The sequence below is a fragment of the Carassius auratus genome, chromosome 18 (assembly GCF_003368295.1).
Source record: "Carassius auratus strain Wakin chromosome 18, ASM336829v1, whole genome shotgun sequence".
Lineage (NCBI taxonomy): Eukaryota > Metazoa > Chordata > Actinopteri > Cypriniformes > Cyprinidae > Carassius > Carassius auratus.
Window position 1 is genome coordinate 4,669,577 of NC_039260.1, and position 18,539 is coordinate 4,688,115.

Genomic DNA, 18,539 nt, shown 5'->3' on the forward strand with positions numbered 1-18,539 from the left:
ACCCAGGGTTTAGGAGATTTGTGGAAACCATTTTATCTGGTGTTTCTCAAACTCTCTTATTTGTTGGCAGGCAAAGGAGTGGCTTTGTTTAACCTGTCAGGTGCAGCGAGCATCAATGCCTCCCAATGCAGAGCTTCAAGATCAAGCTAAAAAATTACCCATAGTGCCAAATAAGGGGGCGCAAGATGTTCCCGAATCTGCACGGAAGAAACAAAATGTGGAGGAAGCCACCAGAACTGGTCAGAAAACAGCTGTAGTAGGGGGAAAGGAGCCTGAGGAGTCTGGATTTTTTAGTTTTGGCATTGGTGGGGCTCGATCCAGGTCTCCTTCACCTCAGCCTGCTGTTTCTGCTGTATCTGGGAAAGTTTTAGGCTTTGGTTCGTCCTTCCTTAGCACAGCCTCTAATCTGATATCATCAGCTGTTCAGGATGAACCTTCCACAACACCACCAACCTCCCGCAAAGGTTCGTCAGTTTCAGAAACAACACTTCCTCCTGGCTCCCGTAAAGGCTCTACAGTATCTCAGTCATTGTTCAACAACAACACAATGTCTCCTAGCTCAGAAAAAGCTTCTTTAACCATGCAAGGTTCCCAGAAATCTCAACCTAGTAAAGATATTAAGCCATCGATTGGACAGAAACAAGAGGAGAAAATGCTATCACTTCAACGGGTTGAGGAGCCATCAAATAAAGTAAAAGAGGATAAGTCAGAGACACCTACATCCAAACCTCTTACCAAGGTCTGCCCACTTTGCAAGGTGGAGCTCAAGAAAGATCAGTACAACAGCTGCACTGAATGCAAAAATTTAGTTTGTAACTTGTGTGGGTTCAACCCTATGCCCCATGAAAATGAGGTAAGCAAATATCACTGTTGTGTTGAACAGTTTGTTTTTTTAATTGTGTTTGGTTTAAATCATCATGAATGGAAATTGCAATCAACAAAGTTACACATTATTTCAGTAGACCACATTAGACACTATTAATTAACTGTAAGTAACTTTCCAACTACATGCCAACTGACTCATTAGAGGATCAGTATACTGAATTCAAAATAAAGAATTACGCAGATTAACAAATTGTGACATTTCTGAGTAAAACTTCTATCAAACAAGAAAAAACAGGGAGGACACCATCGGTTGTTGATTGGATTGTGAAAAGTAAACATTGCATACCAGAATGGAGGCAGATCTTAAATGCTGTGTGGTCTTGGCTGCACTTACAAGAACAAATTCTGCTTACAGTCTGATTTAAAGTTTGCTCATTTTTTTAAAGGAAAAATGCACGAATTAACTGTTTACAATAAGACAAGTGAGTTGCATTAAGATAATAAATAGTGTTAATTTTGAGCTCATGCTGACTTAAATTCTGACTTTATTGGAAAATGATCATCATACAATTTGAGAACCTACAGTTTCTTGTTGACAGGAGAGCTTACAATGTTCATCTTTTCTTTAATCTAATCTAATGAGCTTGTTTGGAACATTCCAAGTTAATAATCAATGTGGTTAATCCACTTAAGTCTGGGATGCTGTATAATTTAAATTTTAGTTACAAAATGATTCATTCAATATACTTTGCAAAATTACAGAAAAAGTGGCTTTGTTTGGCGTGTCAGATGAAGAAAGCACCAGAACCTCACCCTGCGCAACTTCAGCCAAATGCTAAGGAAGTTTCACCACTTAAAATTGATACTCCCACTCCAGATGCTTCACAGAAAAAGCCACATCCTCCAGCAGATGCAGTTCAAAAGGATAGGAAACCAGAAGTAGCAGTGAAACAAGACAAAAAGCAAATATTAGCAGAAACTGAACAACCCACCCAAAGAGAAACGAAACATAATATTCCAGAAGTTCCAAAGTCAGAATCTCCGCAACCAGACAAACCTGGATTCTTTGGGTTCGGTTTTGTAGGAGTTAGATCTCAATCACCTTCTCCTCAGCCTGCTGTCTCTAATGTCTCAGAGAAGGTTCTGGGGTTTGGTTCTTCATTCTTAAGCTCAGCATCTAATCTAATGTCAACAGCTGTTCAAGATGAGTCCGCTACAACACCGTCTAGTTCTCGCAAGGCTTCAACAGCTTCTCAAATATCTGACCAGACGCCACCAACATCGCGCAAAGGTTCTGCAGTCTCTCAAATCTCTAGAAAAGTTAATACCACTCCACCTTCCTCTCGTAAGGGTTCTACAGTTTCACAGACATCTCTTAAAACAACTTCTGCAACCTCACAGAAGGAGTTTGAAGCTGCAGTAAACTCTAAAAGCAATGAAAATACAGATAGGGCAAAAACTAAAGTTGCAGAAAAAGAAGAAGAAACCACTAAAAGAGTTACCCCACAGCTGCAAAGACAAGGAAAGTCCCAAGATGGACATGTTCCTGTCTCCTCTGAAATCACTGAAGAGTCTAGAGGTAGATCTCAGTCTCCTTTACTTCCACCTACAGCATCTGCTGTCTCTGGGAAGGTTTTGGGATTTGGTTCATCCTTCTTTAGCTCAGCAAGTAATCTGATCTCATCAGCTCTAGATGAGCCTTCTACAACACCACCCACTTCTCGCAAAGGATCCACATCTTCTCAACTATCTGCTAAGACTGCAACCCCACCCTCTTCTCGTAAAGGCTCATCAGTTTCCCAGACTTCAGATAAGATTACCACTCCACCTACCTCACGAAAGAGTTCTGGAGTTCCTCAGACATCTCTCAAGACCAGCACACCTCCTGCTTCCGCAAATGGATCTGATGTCTCTCCTAAAATTCTTCCTTCAGATGACAAAAAAGTACATCCTGAAAATATACAAGATGATAAGAAATCCATGGTCAGTCAGGCACAGCCAACAACTGTATCAGTTTCAAAAGATAGAGATATATCAGAAAATACACGGACAGAGCCCACTAAATCATTTCCCAAAGCCTGCCCTCTCTGTAAAGTCGATTTGCAGAAGAAGCCTCCCAATTACAATACCTGTACTGAGTGCAAAAACACTGTGTGTAATCTATGTGGCTTTAACCCCATGCCCCATGAGACAGAGGTAAGCAGCCTTTTTACCTTGAACATTAAACACTATATACTCATTATATAATTGTAATTTAATTAATGCTGTGATAGTATCTGGATATACGATATTATGGGCACCAACATTTCCGACTTGCATTAAAATACATTAAAATTGTACTAAAACATATTTTAATATTTCAAATATGTTCATTGTAGTACTCTTTTTGCTCAATTTTAAACTGATTATTGGAATTCTGTTTCAGAAAAAGGAGTGGCTATGTCTGAACTGCCAGATGCAAAGAGCTCAAGCTGAGACTGACAAAGTACCTCCACCAGTATCATCACTAACTAAAGCAACTCCTGCTCCTCCCCAGAAGAAGCCACTTGATTCCATAGATGTTACTGAAAAAGAAAAAACTGCACTATCTGAAGGTTCAACACCAGGGTATAGGAAGGCTAGTGCAGTTCCACCAACACAGAAGCCACCCCAGCAGCAGGATATCAAGAATCCAGTAGAGCAAACACAGAAGAATGATACTGTATTCAGAAAATCTACTGCCTCACCAAAGGCTGCATCTACAAAAGAAGAGAGTGGCTTGTTTGGTTTTGGACGCTCTAGATCACCTTCTCCCCAACCTGCTGCTTCCAGTGTTTCTGGGAAGGTCTTTGGATTTGGTTCTTCCCTGTTGAATTCGGCTTCTAATCTTATCTCCACCACTGTACAAGTTGAATCCTCCACCACACTCCTTGCAACTCAGCAACAGGATTCATTAGCTTCAAATACTCCTGTGTTGACTACATTAGCACCAGCTACTTCTCAGAAGGGATCAGCAGATGCGTCACCAAAACAGCAAGCTAAATCTGTTGAAAATCAGCAGAGAGACAAGAAATCTGAGGAAAAAATGACAGAAGTTCAGGGAAAAGCTGTAAAAGAGAGTGACCCATCAAGGATTCCAAAGGCTTGTCCACTTTGTAAGGCTGAAATAATGAGGAATCCACCAAATTATAGCACCTGTACTATTTGCAAGAGCACTGTGTGTAATCTCTGTGGCTTCAACCCAATGCCACATCAAACTGAGGTGAGAAATAGTAATATATGTAAAAAGAAATTCTCAGTTACAATTATTGAAAAAACATTTCATTAAGGTAATTTATTTATTATGAATGAACAGTCAATAATATGCCAAAATGAAATAATCGTGGTCTTTTTTTTCTTCTTATAATTAAATGGTTTTCATTTTCATCATCCATCAGGTGAAGGAATGGCTGTGTTTGAACTGCCAGATGCAGAGAGCTCCTGAACCTACAGTTGTGGAGCCAGGAATTCAGACTACTAAATTACCTCCACCTACATCATCAGAAAAACAAGACACTGGGGGTGTTGTAGCAGAGGATAATGCTTCTGCGAAACAAGAAGGCAAACCTAATCTGGCAGATTCCAAACAAACTACATCAGAGGCCCAAATCCAGAAAAATGTCTCACCTGCCAAATCTGATCAACAACCTAAATCTGAATCTTCAAAACAGGATTCAGATTTTTTCAGCTTTGGTTTTGGTCGTTCTCGCTCAAGGTCACCATCTCCTCAGCCAACTGTGTCTGCTGTCTCTGGGAAGGTTCTAGGCTTCAGTTCCTCCTTCCTTAGCTCAGCATCCAATCTGATTTCCTCAACTGTCCAGGATGAACCTTCTAAAACTCCACCAAATTCTCGCAAAGGGTCTACAGTTTCCCAGACTTCGAATAAGACAACACCACCTATTTCGCGAAAAGGATCAGTAGCTCCACAAGACACTAAACTAAATCTTACTGCAGAAAAATCAATTCCAACCCCTTCACCAACCAAAGAAGAGAAAAAGCCACCAGATGCTCAATCATCCAAACCTCTAGAAGCTCAAGTGAAAGAGGAGCATCCAAAAACTTGCCTACTCTGTAAAGAGATCCTTAAGAAGGACCCACAAAACTATAGCTCTTGCACTTATTGCAAAACCATTGTTTGCAATCTCTGTGGATTCAATCCCAATCCACATCAAACTGAAGTAAGTCTGTGTTTTACACTTATTGTATATCATAATAAAGACTCTCGTTTTGCTACAAGAAATGATTCTGTACAGATTTTATGATTTAAAAAATAGAGATGAGGTTAAAATAGATGGTAATCTTTCTTATTGTCTACAGGTAAAGGAGTGGCTGTGTTTGACCTGCCAAATGCAGAGAACTTCAGGTCCTCCCCCAGCTCAGCCACCATCTAAACAATTACTTCCACCAGCATCTCCACAAAAGGAAAAGAGTCCAGATAAGAAGCCAAGTGTTACAACTGAGCAGGAAAAGAAACATAATTTAGAGACCAAAACACCAACAACACCAATTACTCAAATTTCTAAAGGTGATGCTTCTCCTTCCAAGACTGCTCCACTACCTAAAGGTGAACAGATTAAAGAAGAGTCAAGTTTTTTTGGCTTTGGTTTCGGTGGTGCTCGATCTCGGTCTCCCTCTCCTCAGACTGCTGTCTCTGATAAGGTTTTTGGTTTTGGATCCTCCATCCTCAGCTCAGCATCTAACCTGATCTCTTCAGCTGTTCAAGATGAATCCTCCACCAAAACTCCACCAACATCTCGCAAGGGATCTACAGTTTCCCAGACATTAAAAAATAAGACCACACCAACATCACCTACTTCTCGAAAAGGATCAGTTTCTCTTCAGGATGCTAAACAAAAACCACCTGAAGGGGAATCAAAGCCAGTTGTTACAACAATACTAGAACCAAAGACATTGCAGAAAACCCCAGATCCTAATCTGGCCAAACCTCCACATGGTCCAAATGAGCTTCCAGAAACCTGTCCACTTTGCAAAGAAACTCTTCAGAAGGACCCGCAGAACTACAGCTTTTGTAGTTCTTGCCAGAAAATTGTTTGTAATCTCTGTGGATTCAACCCCAATCCCCATCAAACTGAGGTACCATATGTCAATATTTCAAACATTTATATATGTGAAGGCTCAATATATATTGTGTAGATTTTGACTTTTAAAAGAATGTATGTTTAATGGTTTAATTAACCTTTTTTATATACATATATATATATATATATATATATATATATATATAATCAACAGGTGAAGCAATGGCTATGCTTGACCTGCCAGGTACAGAGAACCTCAGGAACTCCCCCTGCTCAGCCACAACCACAATCCAACAAAGTACCACCAGCATCTTCAGAAAATAAAGTGGCACAAATTCCAACTTCCACAGAAAAGGAGCAGAGTGTCCCTGCTAAGCAGGACAAGAAACCTCCAGCAGAAAATAAAAAACCTACAATTACTCCAACTCCAAATGCCCAAAAGTCTAAAGGTGAAGCTTCTCCTTCCAAACCTGCTCCATCATCTAAAGTCGAACAGACTAAAGAAGGGTCCAGTTTCTTTGGCTTTGGTTTTGGAGATGCTCGATCCCGGTCACCTTCTCCTCAATCTGCTGTCTCTGAGAAAGTTATGGGTTTTGGTTCATCCTTCCTTAGTTCAGCATCTGATCTGATATCCTCAACCATTCAGGATGAGTCATCCACCAAAACTCCACCAAGTTCTCGTAAGGGATCCACTGTGTCCCAAAGTTCTGTTAAGACGACTCTAACACCACCTATCTCTCGAAAAGGTTCAGAAGCTTCACAAGCCACTCAAAAAATTAAACCACCAGAAGAAGCCAAACGTATTACTGCACAGAAACAGGACAGTCCAGTTCTCGAGCTTCCAAAAGCCTGTCCACTTTGTAAAGTGGACATAAAGTGGGATCCACCAAATTACAACACTTGCACTGAATGCAAGGACACGGTGTGCAATCTTTGTGGATTTAATCCCATGCCACATCAAACTGAGGTAAGAGTACTTAATTTGAGTCTTTATATCTCTGTGAGTTGCACATGCATCAGTTATTGCATTGTTTGAATTAATTCAGTGTCAATTCAGTTTAATTTCAAGAAGATCTTTTTTTTATTCTAATTGCAATTATTATCCTACATGTTAAGGAATGGCTGTGTTTGAACTGCCAGATGAAGAAAGCTCAGATGTCTCCCTCTACTAAACCACAGCCACATGTTAGCAAAGCATCTCCACCAACAATACCAGAAAACAAGGAGACTCTCATACATACTCCAATTCCAGTGTCTCCAAAAAATAAGGCAGATGTTATTGGGAAGATTAGCACATCAGTTGCTAAAGAGAATAAAGAGAACCAACCTATACAAACTACAACACAACCAACTGAAATGGCAAAATGTGATCCTTCTCCTGCAAAATCGATTGTACAACAGAAACCAGAACCTTCTAAAGAGGAATCAAGTTTCTTTAGCTTTGGTTTCAGTGGTGCTCGATCTGGATCCCCTCAGCCTTCAGTGACTGCTGTCTCAGGGAAGGTTTTGGGATTTGGATCCTCCTTTTTGAACTCTGCATCCAATCTAATCTCCTCAGCTGTTCAAGATGAGTCCTCCACACTGCCACCAACTTCTCGTAAGGCTTCCACAGCTTCTGAAACATCTGCAAAGACTACAATACCACCAACATCTCGCAAGGCATCTGTGGTTTCCCAAACTTCAAGTAAGACTACGCCAACACCACCCACTTCTCGGAAAGGATCTGTTACTTCTCAACAAGTTCCACCAACTGGTGACACAAAAGCACCTATGACAGACAAACCAAAGGAGGACAAAACAGATGAGAAGCCTGTGCAACAGGTTTCAGCAGTACCCAAAGCTTCAGTAGTAGCAGTGGCAGCAACTAAATCTAGAACCAGAGCATGTCCTATTTGCAAAGTGGATCTTAATGTGGGTTCAAATGACACCCCTAACTACAGTACCTGCACTGAGTGCAATGACACTGTTTGTAACCTCTGTGGATTCAACCCAACACCCCATCAAACAGAGGTAAGAGAATGCTACTGTTCTGTTATAATTGTTGCTAACACTCTTTTAACAGAGCAGATCAATTTACACATCTATAATGCTTGGTCGCTCTAGTTCCAGTGTATTTTGTTTAGTGGTGTCCATGAAAAATCAATCTCATATCAGTTTTCCATCAATATCATGGAAGACAGAAGTAAAGAATTCCTTTTTAATCTCTCCTTACAGGTCAACGAATGGCTTTGTTTGAACTGCCAAACAAAGCGAGCATTAAATGGAATGGAAACACAAGGACTTCCAAAAATTAAGACCCATGAACCACATGAAAATGTCTCCACCTCATCACCGCCTCCAAGAATCGAAAGTTTAACATCAGAGGCACCATCATTAGTGTCAACCGTGGTTCATGAAACCCAGAAGAAAGAGATTCAAGCTGCAGCCACCCTCGATAAAACTAAGACTCCTGTTTCAGTGGATGTCCAGAAGAAAGTCTCAGCTTCACCACAAACACAAGAGACAAACATAAAGGTACAACCTGCATCATCTCAGAAGAAAGAAGCATCAAATTCAAAGAGAGACAAAGAAACTGACACACTCTTAAAGGAGTCTGACAAGTCTCCAGAAAAATCTGCTCCACTTCCACAGGCCGAGCCACCAAAACAGGAATCTAGTTTCTTTGGTTTTGGATTTAGTGGTCCTAAGGTACAACCGTCTTCCTTTAAGCCATCTGAGTCAACCACAGGGAAACACTTTGGCTTTGGTAGTTTGACCGAAACAGCTAGATCTCGATCACCATCACCACAGTCTGTTTCTGCGGTGTCTGGAAAAGTTCTGGGCTTCGGATCCTCTATATTTAGCTCAGCATCTAATTTTATCAGCTCAGCTGTACAGGATGAGCCTTTCACAACACCACCACCTTCTCGAAAGGCATCCACAGTTTCCCAGACCTCTACTAAGACTACTCCTCCCACATCTCGCAAAGGATCTGCAGTGACACAAGCCTCTAGCAAGATAGCAGACACCAAACTAAATGAAGTACAAGATGCAGAGAAACCAGCAGTAAAATCTGAAATCAAGCAAGCCACAGCTCCCAAACCACCTCAGAAACCTGATCCTGAAGAAGGCAAAACCAATTGTCCATTATGCAAAGTGGAACTCAATATTGGTTTCAAGGATGCCAAGAACACATGCACAGAATGCAAGACAACAGTGTGCAGCCAATGTGGATTTAATCCAATGCCTCATCAAACAGAGGTAAGACATTTAACCTCTACTTTTAACACTTTTAAGACCCATGTACCATTTTTGTTGTGTTTTATTCCATTATACTGTAGATGCAGTATTAAGCCAGTATAACTTACATTGTCAAAAAATGTAACTATTTATTTCATTTCACTTATAGTTTTATGTCAGTTTACTTTGAATGCTGATAATTACAGTATATATTTGACTTTTTGTCCACTAATTGCCTATATGCTTTATTTTGTTTTTAAAAACAATATTTAAGAGAAGCCTTTTGTAGTCATGATGTCAACATGGCAAGCCATTGAAATTCTAGACATATTTGGTAGCAGTGTTACTTGAGGCAGTTATTGTGTCTAATTAAGGAGTATAAAAACAATTTCAACAGTTCAACTTTAACCCTCACCAGCTTTATTATGCATTTCACTTTCAGATATGTCAGATATGTGACAAACATTGTCACAGAACCAATGTTAATTATATGAATACGTGTAAATATATTTTCATTCAATTATTGCATGTTGAAGCAGCAGTTTTGTTATTTGTTGTTGTTTTTTTCTTTCTTTTTTTGTTGTTGTTGTAGTTATTAAGTTTTCTACATAGAAATCTACTGCAAGACAGAGTAGAATATGAAATATCTTATTGCCAGTAATTGTCTTATAATTATTGCAGGTTGAGGAATGGCTCTGCCTGAACTGCCAGGTACAACGGACACAGATAGGGATGAAAACATCTGAAAGTCCCAAAGTGATACCTCAACCAGGTCCCTTAGTGAAAGACAATCAAACTCCATCCAAAGTTGACAAGATATCTACAGCTCCAGTTGAGTCTAAACCTGATGAGAAGTCTGCTGCAGCCGAAAAGAAAGCTGCCCCTGCTCAAGAAATAAAGAATGAGATCTCGGTTCCAAGCCTTCAACAAAAGGCATGTACTGATGCTAAGACAACTGATACAATCACCCCTAGAAGAGAGCCTCCTAAGCAAAACGATACTCAACCAGATCCTGCGAAAACACAACAACAGCCACCCAAAGATACAGCCACTCCTGTAAAATCTGCTCGGCCTGACGAGGTCGGACCCCCAAAACAGGAATCAAATTTATTTGGTTTTGGATTAGGTGGTCCTAAAGCACAGCCTACTTCTTCTAAACCGTCTGAGTCAACCACAGGAAAGTTCTTTGGTGGATTTGGTGGTCTGACAGAAACTGCTAGATCTCGGTCACCCTCACCACAATCAGTTTCTGCTGTCTCCGGGAAAGTTCTGGGCTTTGGATCCTCATTATTTAGCTCGGCGTCTAATCTGATCTCTTCAGCTGTTCAAAATGAGCCATCCACAACACCTCCAATTTCACAAAAAGGCTCCACAGTTTCTACTGAATCTGGTAAATCTACTGCAACACCAGCTTCTCGCAAAGGCTCAATGGCCTCTGCCAAGGCTACACTACCAACATCTCACAAAGGATCTGTTGCAACAGAACCCAACAAGGTACTTCCTGAAAAAGAGAACAAACCACCAGTTGAAAAGAAACCAGAGCAGCTCAGTGAGGCCAAAGTATCAAGGATACCTTCTTCAGAAAAGGATAAACCTGAAACTGTACAGGATAAATTAGTAAAAGATCCTGAAATTGCACCTCAACCAACCACCTGCCCACTCTGCAAAGTGGATCTTAACATGGGCTTGAAGGACCCTGCTAATTACAATACCTGCACTGAATGTAAAAGCATTGTATGTCATCTCTGTGGATTTAACCCCATGCCTCACCTTGCTGAGGTGAGTCATTTACTATTTTGTTGTCTTAAGTCTTTGTTTCTGAAGGTCTGGTTTTAATATGTGTCCTTGGTAAATAGATATAAAAAGCATTGATTGTTAATTTAATTTGATTTTTTCACTAAAGTACATTAGACTCTTGTTCGGGAGTCACTACTCGAAATGCTTTTCTGACTGGAATCTAAGTCTGATAACTTACTTAACTCTTATGTATCAATGACTAATTAGCCAGAGTTCTTGGGTGCATGAGTCTGACAGACAGAAAATCTGGAGTGGTGGGTTCTCCAACATTGAGATCGTAACCTCTGTTATGCTTACTCATTCTCCAGATGGCCCTTTCCAAATGATTGTAATTTCACTAAAACTCCACAAGGGCTGAGGATGCAGTAGACGAGCCAATAAATTAATTAGCATTCTGCAGGGACAAATGACTGATTGGCATTCTTTTAGGTTTGGCCAATAACAGCCAGTGTAGATTGAGTCAACAAAACCCTATTAAGAAATTAAGTGACTTGTGAATCCAAAGCCTAGGAAATGAAAGTGTCCCTTTGTTGATTTAAAAATGCTAATAAATGAAACTGTTTGGGGAATTCAAAGCATAAAAAAAAATGAAAGTGGACAGTAGTGTTGCTGTGATGATTTAAAATGGCTGTTTGTATGCAAAACAAGACAATTTCTTTGTTTACTTTTACTTTTTTAATTATGCATGCCCTCTGCATTTCAAATGTGGACAAACTTTTATTTGGTGAGATGCCCAGGCCTTGGGTAAACACTATGCTTGGAGAGCAGAGACGGTAATCTGCATGAGTGTTATTTATGAGAGCGTAGCTTCATGCTAATGCTGAAACGTGCTGAGTGCTTGCAGCTTGCAGCACACTGTTAAAGTGATCAAGAGTTTGAATATGTGGACATGAGGGGGGTGATGAGGGTGGGGGGTGGGTGAGTTGTCAGACATGTTTCTCATGCTTGTGGACTGATGGACTAAAGTTTCCATGCCATCTGCAGCATGCACATGGCCACTTCCACAGCATGTCCACAGCATGTCAGCTGTCCATCATTTATGCTAATATGACTTCCTGTGCTTGTGACCCCAACAAGCTGTGTTCTTTGCTTTCATCAGAACTGTGATTGCAGAAGTAATTTAATGAGAAAACTGTTTGATTTATGGATTGGTGGATTATTACAGCACACTGAAGGAAATGGCATGAGAATAAGGCTTGTTATAGTATTTAATATTCTGTAATGATCATCTGTTCTGTGTCCAGCTGCAGCTGTTCTCTGTCAGTGGTGCACTGCAAATCATATATGAAATAATAGGCTACAATGGGCTATCATTTGGAGATTTCAATTTTGAATTAAATGCAAATAGATTTGTGCCACATCTTTGTAATCAGTATATTTGCAGCTGAAAACTGCACCATGTGTGTGCAGTGTAGAAACAGCAGTAGATTGTCAAATGTAACTATAATATAATTGACTTTGTCCTCCATAGGTCCAGTTACAGGATAATATCATCTGATGTCAGATTATGGAAAAAGTTTTCATTATTAAGTGGACGTTTTATCAGTTGGGATATTTGCATTGTTTCTGTATAATTTTAAAGTTAATGGTTATATAGGCTATTTATTGCATTCATAAATTGTATAGATTTTTTTTTCTTATTCAGTCCATCACACTATTTAGAAAATTCTCATTTTATATATATTTTAAAAGTATCTGCAGAAGATGGCCCAGTTAGAAACCCTTGTATTTTTATGTGCTAAATCATATCTAGCACTGCACTGTTATCATGCTCTTTTGCATATGACACAGTCAGTCTCTTGTAATATGCCCTTAACATGAGCCCTTAACTCTGGCTTCTACAGTCCTGCATCTCACACAAGAAAAAAGTACCCTGTTCTTCTGTTGTTAATTGAAAAATACAGTTTATGCCCGAAAAGCCTTTTGAATGACAAAGCACTTTCACATATTTGTCATGCGTAACGCTGTAGGCATAGCTTCAAACACTGATGCGTGATATTAAGATATTTAGTGATATGCCGTGTCCGCATCTTGCGCACCGTTGGTCAAAAATATCTTTAGATTTTAATCTACCTCAGCTAGCATTGTGACAGTGGCTCCAAGAAAACTGTCACTGGACCCAAGGGGACTTGTGTATTTTTGGATGCCATCTAACAGTCTATGCTGACGTCTTACTTTTACAATTGCAGATTTTGTATAAAGGAAAGATAAATACATTGTTAATGAGTTGTTAATTATGAAAGGTAGAATAATGATGTTAGATTTTTCCAATTTAAAACTTGACTCTTCTGTGGTTACATTGTGTACTAAGACTGACAGAAATTGAAAAGTTGCATTTTTCTAGGCTGATCTAGGCTTTTAGCTTAGCTTAGCATACATAATTGAATCTGATTAGACCGTTAGCATCTCGCTCAAAAATGACCAAAACATTTCTATATTTTTCTGACAGAAATTGAAAAGTTCAATTTTTCTAGGCTGATCTGGCTAGGAACTACTGCATACTCTCATTCCATCATAATAATAAAGGAACTTTGATTATTATGCCGGAATGAGAGTATAGTTCCTAGCCATATCAATCTAGAAACTTTTCATTTTCCGTAGGTCTTCTCAACTGAAATTTTAGATTATTAAATTTATTTAATTATTATGAGTACAATGGGTAATAATACCAACTTAACTTTATATTTGAAATGCATTTTAACATTCAATACACCTTAAATGCAACTTATTAGGTTTATAGGTTATATTGTTTATTACACATGGTTAAAATATGTGTACTGTAGTGGTAACCAATGAAATCTACAAATACTATATTTAAACTATCTTCACTTTACCATGGTTCATTGTCAGGGCTGCCAGTAATAGACTGGTGCATGCATAAAATGCAACCTTTTTATTCGGAGAGTGTATGATTTATATTAGCAATACAGAACAGAACATGAGCAATATGAACTTTTAACATTCAAATTTAATTAAATGTACTGCACAAACTAGGGTACAATTTCAATAGGTTTATTGTGCAACAACTCAAACATATAGCCTGTTTTTTTCTGCATTGTTCTGGGCTGCCTTTTCCAAAAACATGAATGCTTTCTTATTATAGGCTACTCTTGGGAAGCGCAGCTCTATGTAAATGCAGAAGTGAGTGAACACTCTCTGTAATTGATTGATTCTGCCTTGGAACATTTGCGTGTGTTCAGATGAGCAGGAAAATCCCTTCCACACAATTATTTATTAACATAGGGTTTTCATCCAATTTGAGGCATATTGTAGGCATTATTTTTTTGTTTAATAAACAAAATCACTGGTAAATAAAAACACATCATTATCGATATGTCAATACTTCAGGATCGATTCACCCATCCCTAGTTTACATTCCCATTTCCACCTTAGTACTGTAATGTCCCTTTCTAGCCAAGAAACTGCCACTAACATGAATGGGAATGCAAATCGATACTTTTCTCCAGGTATTATTATATATCTCTTTTTTATCTCATGTCAGAAATCCAACCATTTCCACTTTCTTTAGTGTGGCTTTATTGCAATATATAGTTTGTTTGTACTTGATATTAAACTTTAATTTCCTTCCAGTTGTTTACATAGCTACTGTACATGAAAATCTTATTGCAAGCGAGAAATTCAATTTCATATGTTATGACTCCTTTAAAGAACAGTGTTCTATAAAAAAGCTGATCACAAAAAAAAGAAAGAAAACAAAAAAGAATGGAGTGTTCTGTTTTGTCTTACATGAAATAAATTACGGAGCAGCAGTGGTTACTGGCTGCTGTGTTTCCTCATTGTTCCTCTGGTGGTAATACACTGGTGCCCAACTGTGGCCGAGAGAGTTGTGTATCCTCTCAATAGGATTGAGTTTTCTATGGCATGCCATTAACACGAAACAATACTCTGGTGGTTTACACAACATGGACATTGTCTCTCGTCCTCTTTTTCTCCTTTTAGTCTTGTGTGTGCGCACATGTGTGGGAGTGTTTTGGTGTGTCTGTGTGTATGTAGCCTGGATGCTTTATGCACAGTAATATGATCACCCCAGTGGTGCATTGCGTGGAAACGAGTTCAAAGATGTGTTCTGCTTGCTAATAAATGTTTATTATACTGAGACTCTGAGAGGCACGTAAAAAAAACGCTAGACTAATTTAATGTCATTAACTAACTCATATCATATAAACTCACCTGCAAGGGGCTAAAGTCAATCTTTTTATGGGGCCAAACACCACAAGGCGTATGGGCATATATTGTATCTGTTTGTCATCTTAATCTTTCTCTGCTGTTTTTTTTTTTTTTTTTTTTTGTCATTTAGTCTGTGGTGGAGTGGACCCTAGAACTGTATGGTAAATTGTTGGGAAATGTGGCACTTTGATTGAGGAGTGTCTTCTTGATCCTGATGGCAACATTCTTCCATCTACAGTTTTAGACACACTATTGGTCAAAAGTCGTTCATAAGTTTAATATTTTTGAAATTTTATTCAGCAAGAATGGGTTAAATTGATTAAAGGTGACAGTAAAACCTTTATAATGTTACAAAAATCTGTTTCAAATAAATACTGTTCTTGTGATCTCTCTTTTCATCAAAAAAGACTGAAAAAAATGTATTACAGTTTCCAAAATAAAATTAAAATAAATAGGTAGCACAACTGTTTTCAACCTGTATAATAATTAGAAATTTTTCTTGAGCACCAAATTATCATGGTTGGTATCATGAATGGTTTCTGAAGGATCATGTGACACTGATGATTAGAGTAATGGCTGCTGAAAATTCAGCTTTGTGTGACATGAATAAATTAATTTTGTAAATTGTGACGAGTGGGGTGGGGGCGGGGCCGACACCTGCTCCACTCACCGGTGTCGTGTCCCACGGAGGAGATCGGAAGTATACAAAAGAGGAGCGACGACAGTGAAGGACGAAAGAGGACCAGGCCTGGGTTTTATTTTGTGTTTGGTTTTTATTTGTGTGCGACAGTCGTCTGTGAGGGGCTGTGGATACAAAAGAGGAGCGACGACAGTGGAGGACGAGAGAGGACACTGGTGTTGAATCACGGGAAGGAGGCGGGAACCAGCGGACATTCAAAATGAAACTTTAATTACAAAATAACCACAAACAGCGTGAGGATGACTGTCGTGCACAAATAAAAACCAAACACAAAATAAAAACCCAACACAAAATAAAACCCAGGCCTGGTCCTCTCTCGTCCTTCACTGTCGTTGCTCTTCTTTTGTATCCTTCCGATCTCCTCTGTGGGACGCGAGATCGGTGAGTGGAGCAGGTGTCGCTCATTTATCAAACACTCCACCGGCCTAGCTCCATTCCCACGGCGCTCGACCCCGCCCCACTCGTCACATTAAATCTAATTAAATCTAATATGATTTCACAGTGCAAGTTTTACTGTATTATTTAATCAAATACTGATTGGTGAGCTTACGAGACTTCCTTCAAAAAAATATTTTTGGCTCCAAACTTCGAACCGGAAGTGTGCGTTTAGCTTTATTACCTTTATTACCTTTTTAACCAAATAGTATCATTTTTATCATAATATATATTTTTTCCTTACATTTTAAAGATCTGCTGATTTCAACTTGCTCCCAATGGATATAAATTTTTTTGTGGTTGTTTTTTTTTTTTTTTTTTTTTTTTTTCAAAATAATAATTTTAACCTCATTTAACAGCGTTCGTTGGATTATACCTCCTTTTCTTATGCCAAATAATTTGTGTGTATGGGTCAACAATTTTGACACAAGTATTGCAAATCTGGAAGCAAGGCTATTTTTCACAATGCTGTGATATATTTAAATTGAAATGGCTAGCAGAATTATTCTGGTAACAGCCACCTACAAGAATGGAAATAGCTCAGATTGACTGTGGCATTGCTACAAAGTTAATAATGAAGATATTAAACGTTGAAACATACTGTCACACACCTGGACTCATTTAATGTGTTTTTGCCCGTGACCCAGTTTCTGTCTTTCCGTGTTTGATTAGTTCCCAGGTGTGTCCATTATCTTCCTCATGTGTTCCATGTCCCTGTTAATTTAATGATTCCATCCACCTGTGTTTCCCCAATTATCTGTTGTACATAAGCCTTGTCCCTTCTGTTCTGTTTTGTCGGGTCTTCTCACTTGTCCTCACTTGTTACTTACGTGTGTCTACCTCTGTGCTCCATGTTGGATATCCCCTGTGTTGGATATATTAAAAACCTTATTCCGTTTATCCTCGACTCCGTATTCCTTCAGGCAGCGTAAAACCGTGACAGAAGACCCGACCTCAAAAGAGAAAATAGAAAACTGCGTGTTCTTCCCTCCGTTTTGCTTTTGTTTTTTCACAGTCTTTTCTTTTCTTAGTGTCTATGGATCCCCTCAATCGTCCCGAATTCCTCATCCTCCTGCTGAAGCAGGAAGGGCGTTCTCTCGAGGACCATACCAGACAGTTTTTCCTATTAGCTAATGCCACCAGCTACCCGGACGGCGCGCTCTGCACCTTCTACAACACCAGCCTGAACTCCAAATGCAGAGCGTTGTCGTCCGAAGATGGTCCTCGAGAGGACTTCGCCGCATACGTGGAGTGGACTCTGGCGAGAAATGGGTCACCTCTCACCGTCTGCCCCATAGAGGACCTCGAAAGCCCCACTCCCGACCCAGAGACCAGCCAGCCACCATCACGCCGCACGGAGCCAGAGCCCACCGCAGCCGCAGAGCCCGAGCCATCCACTGACAGGGAGCCGGAACTCGAGAGCGCGACTGACCAGGTGTGTGAGCCGGCAACACCGTGCATCGTGGGAGTCCTCGTGGAGATCGAGGGCGTGGAGGAAAGCCCTGCCCACACTCCTGCGACTGAGGGTGAGCTGTATACAGTCTCTGAAGGTCATATGGAGCAAGCTCTGGATCTGATGGACTGGTCTATGGAGGTAATCCCTAATTTTCCTGTTTCCCCGCTGGTTACGCCCAGCCCTGAGTTTTCTGTTTCTCCGCTGGTTCCGCCCAGCCCTGAATCTTCTGTTTCTCCGCTGGTTCCGCCCAGCCCTGAATTTTCTGTTTCTCCGCTGGTTCCGCCCAGCTCTGAATTTTCTGTTTCTCCGCTGGTTCCGCCCAGCTCTGAATCTTCTGTTTCTCCGCTGGTTCCGCCCAGCTCTGAATCTTCTGTTTCTCCGCTGGTTCCGCCCAGCCCTGAATTTTCTGTTTCTCCGCTGGTTCCGCCCAGCTCTGAATCTTCTGTTTCTCCGCTGGTTCCGCCCAGCTCTGAATCTTCTGTGTCTCCGCTGGTTCCGCCCAGCTCTGAATCTTCTGTGTCTCCGCTGGTTCCGCCCAGCTCTGAATCTTCTGTGTCTCCGCTGGTTCTGCCCAGCCATGAATCTTCTGTGTCTCCGCTGGTTCCGCCCAGCCCTGAACCTTCTGTGTCTCCTGTATTCCCTCCCAGCCTCCCTCTCCCGCCTCCTCCCAAACCTGCTGGTCCCTCTACTCCTCTTTCGCTGGTTCCGTCCAGTCCTGATCCTCCTGTCCTTCCTCCCATCCTTCTCCTCTCTCCTCCTCCTAGACCAGCCAGTTCCTCGTCATCCCTGCTGGTGCCAGTCAGTCCCGCAGCTCACCCTCAGTCCGCGCCATCGGGGCGCGGTGGTTCGCCGCTGGACTGCC

General features: G+C 40.4%; 1 protein-coding gene across 5 annotated transcripts in view; it reads left to right on the plus strand.

Moving 5' to 3' along the window:
• The window catches only part of pclob (piccolo presynaptic cytomatrix protein b), a 73,971-nt gene that overhangs the window by 16,461 nt on the left and 38,971 nt on the right, over positions 1 to 18,539 (plus strand). For 4 of the 5 annotated variants that reach the window (XM_026287185.1, XM_026287184.1, XM_026287186.1 and 1 more), the window contains exons 7-15: positions 71 to 853; positions 1,588 to 3,021; positions 3,251 to 4,066; positions 4,242 to 5,021; positions 5,161 to 5,937; positions 6,097 to 6,849; positions 6,999 to 7,892; positions 8,097 to 9,122; positions 9,783 to 10,880. In XM_026287185.1, the coding sequence (XP_026142970.1) occupies positions 71 to 853; positions 1,588 to 3,021; positions 3,251 to 4,066; positions 4,242 to 5,021; positions 5,161 to 5,937; positions 6,097 to 6,849; positions 6,999 to 7,892; positions 8,097 to 9,122; positions 9,783 to 10,880 (8,361 nt within the window). The remainder of the gene's footprint in view (positions 1 to 70; positions 854 to 1,587; positions 3,022 to 3,250; positions 4,067 to 4,241; positions 5,022 to 5,160; positions 5,938 to 6,096; positions 6,850 to 6,998; positions 7,893 to 8,096; positions 9,123 to 9,782; positions 10,881 to 18,539) is intronic. The other variant, XM_026287189.1, reaches the window with a different exon arrangement.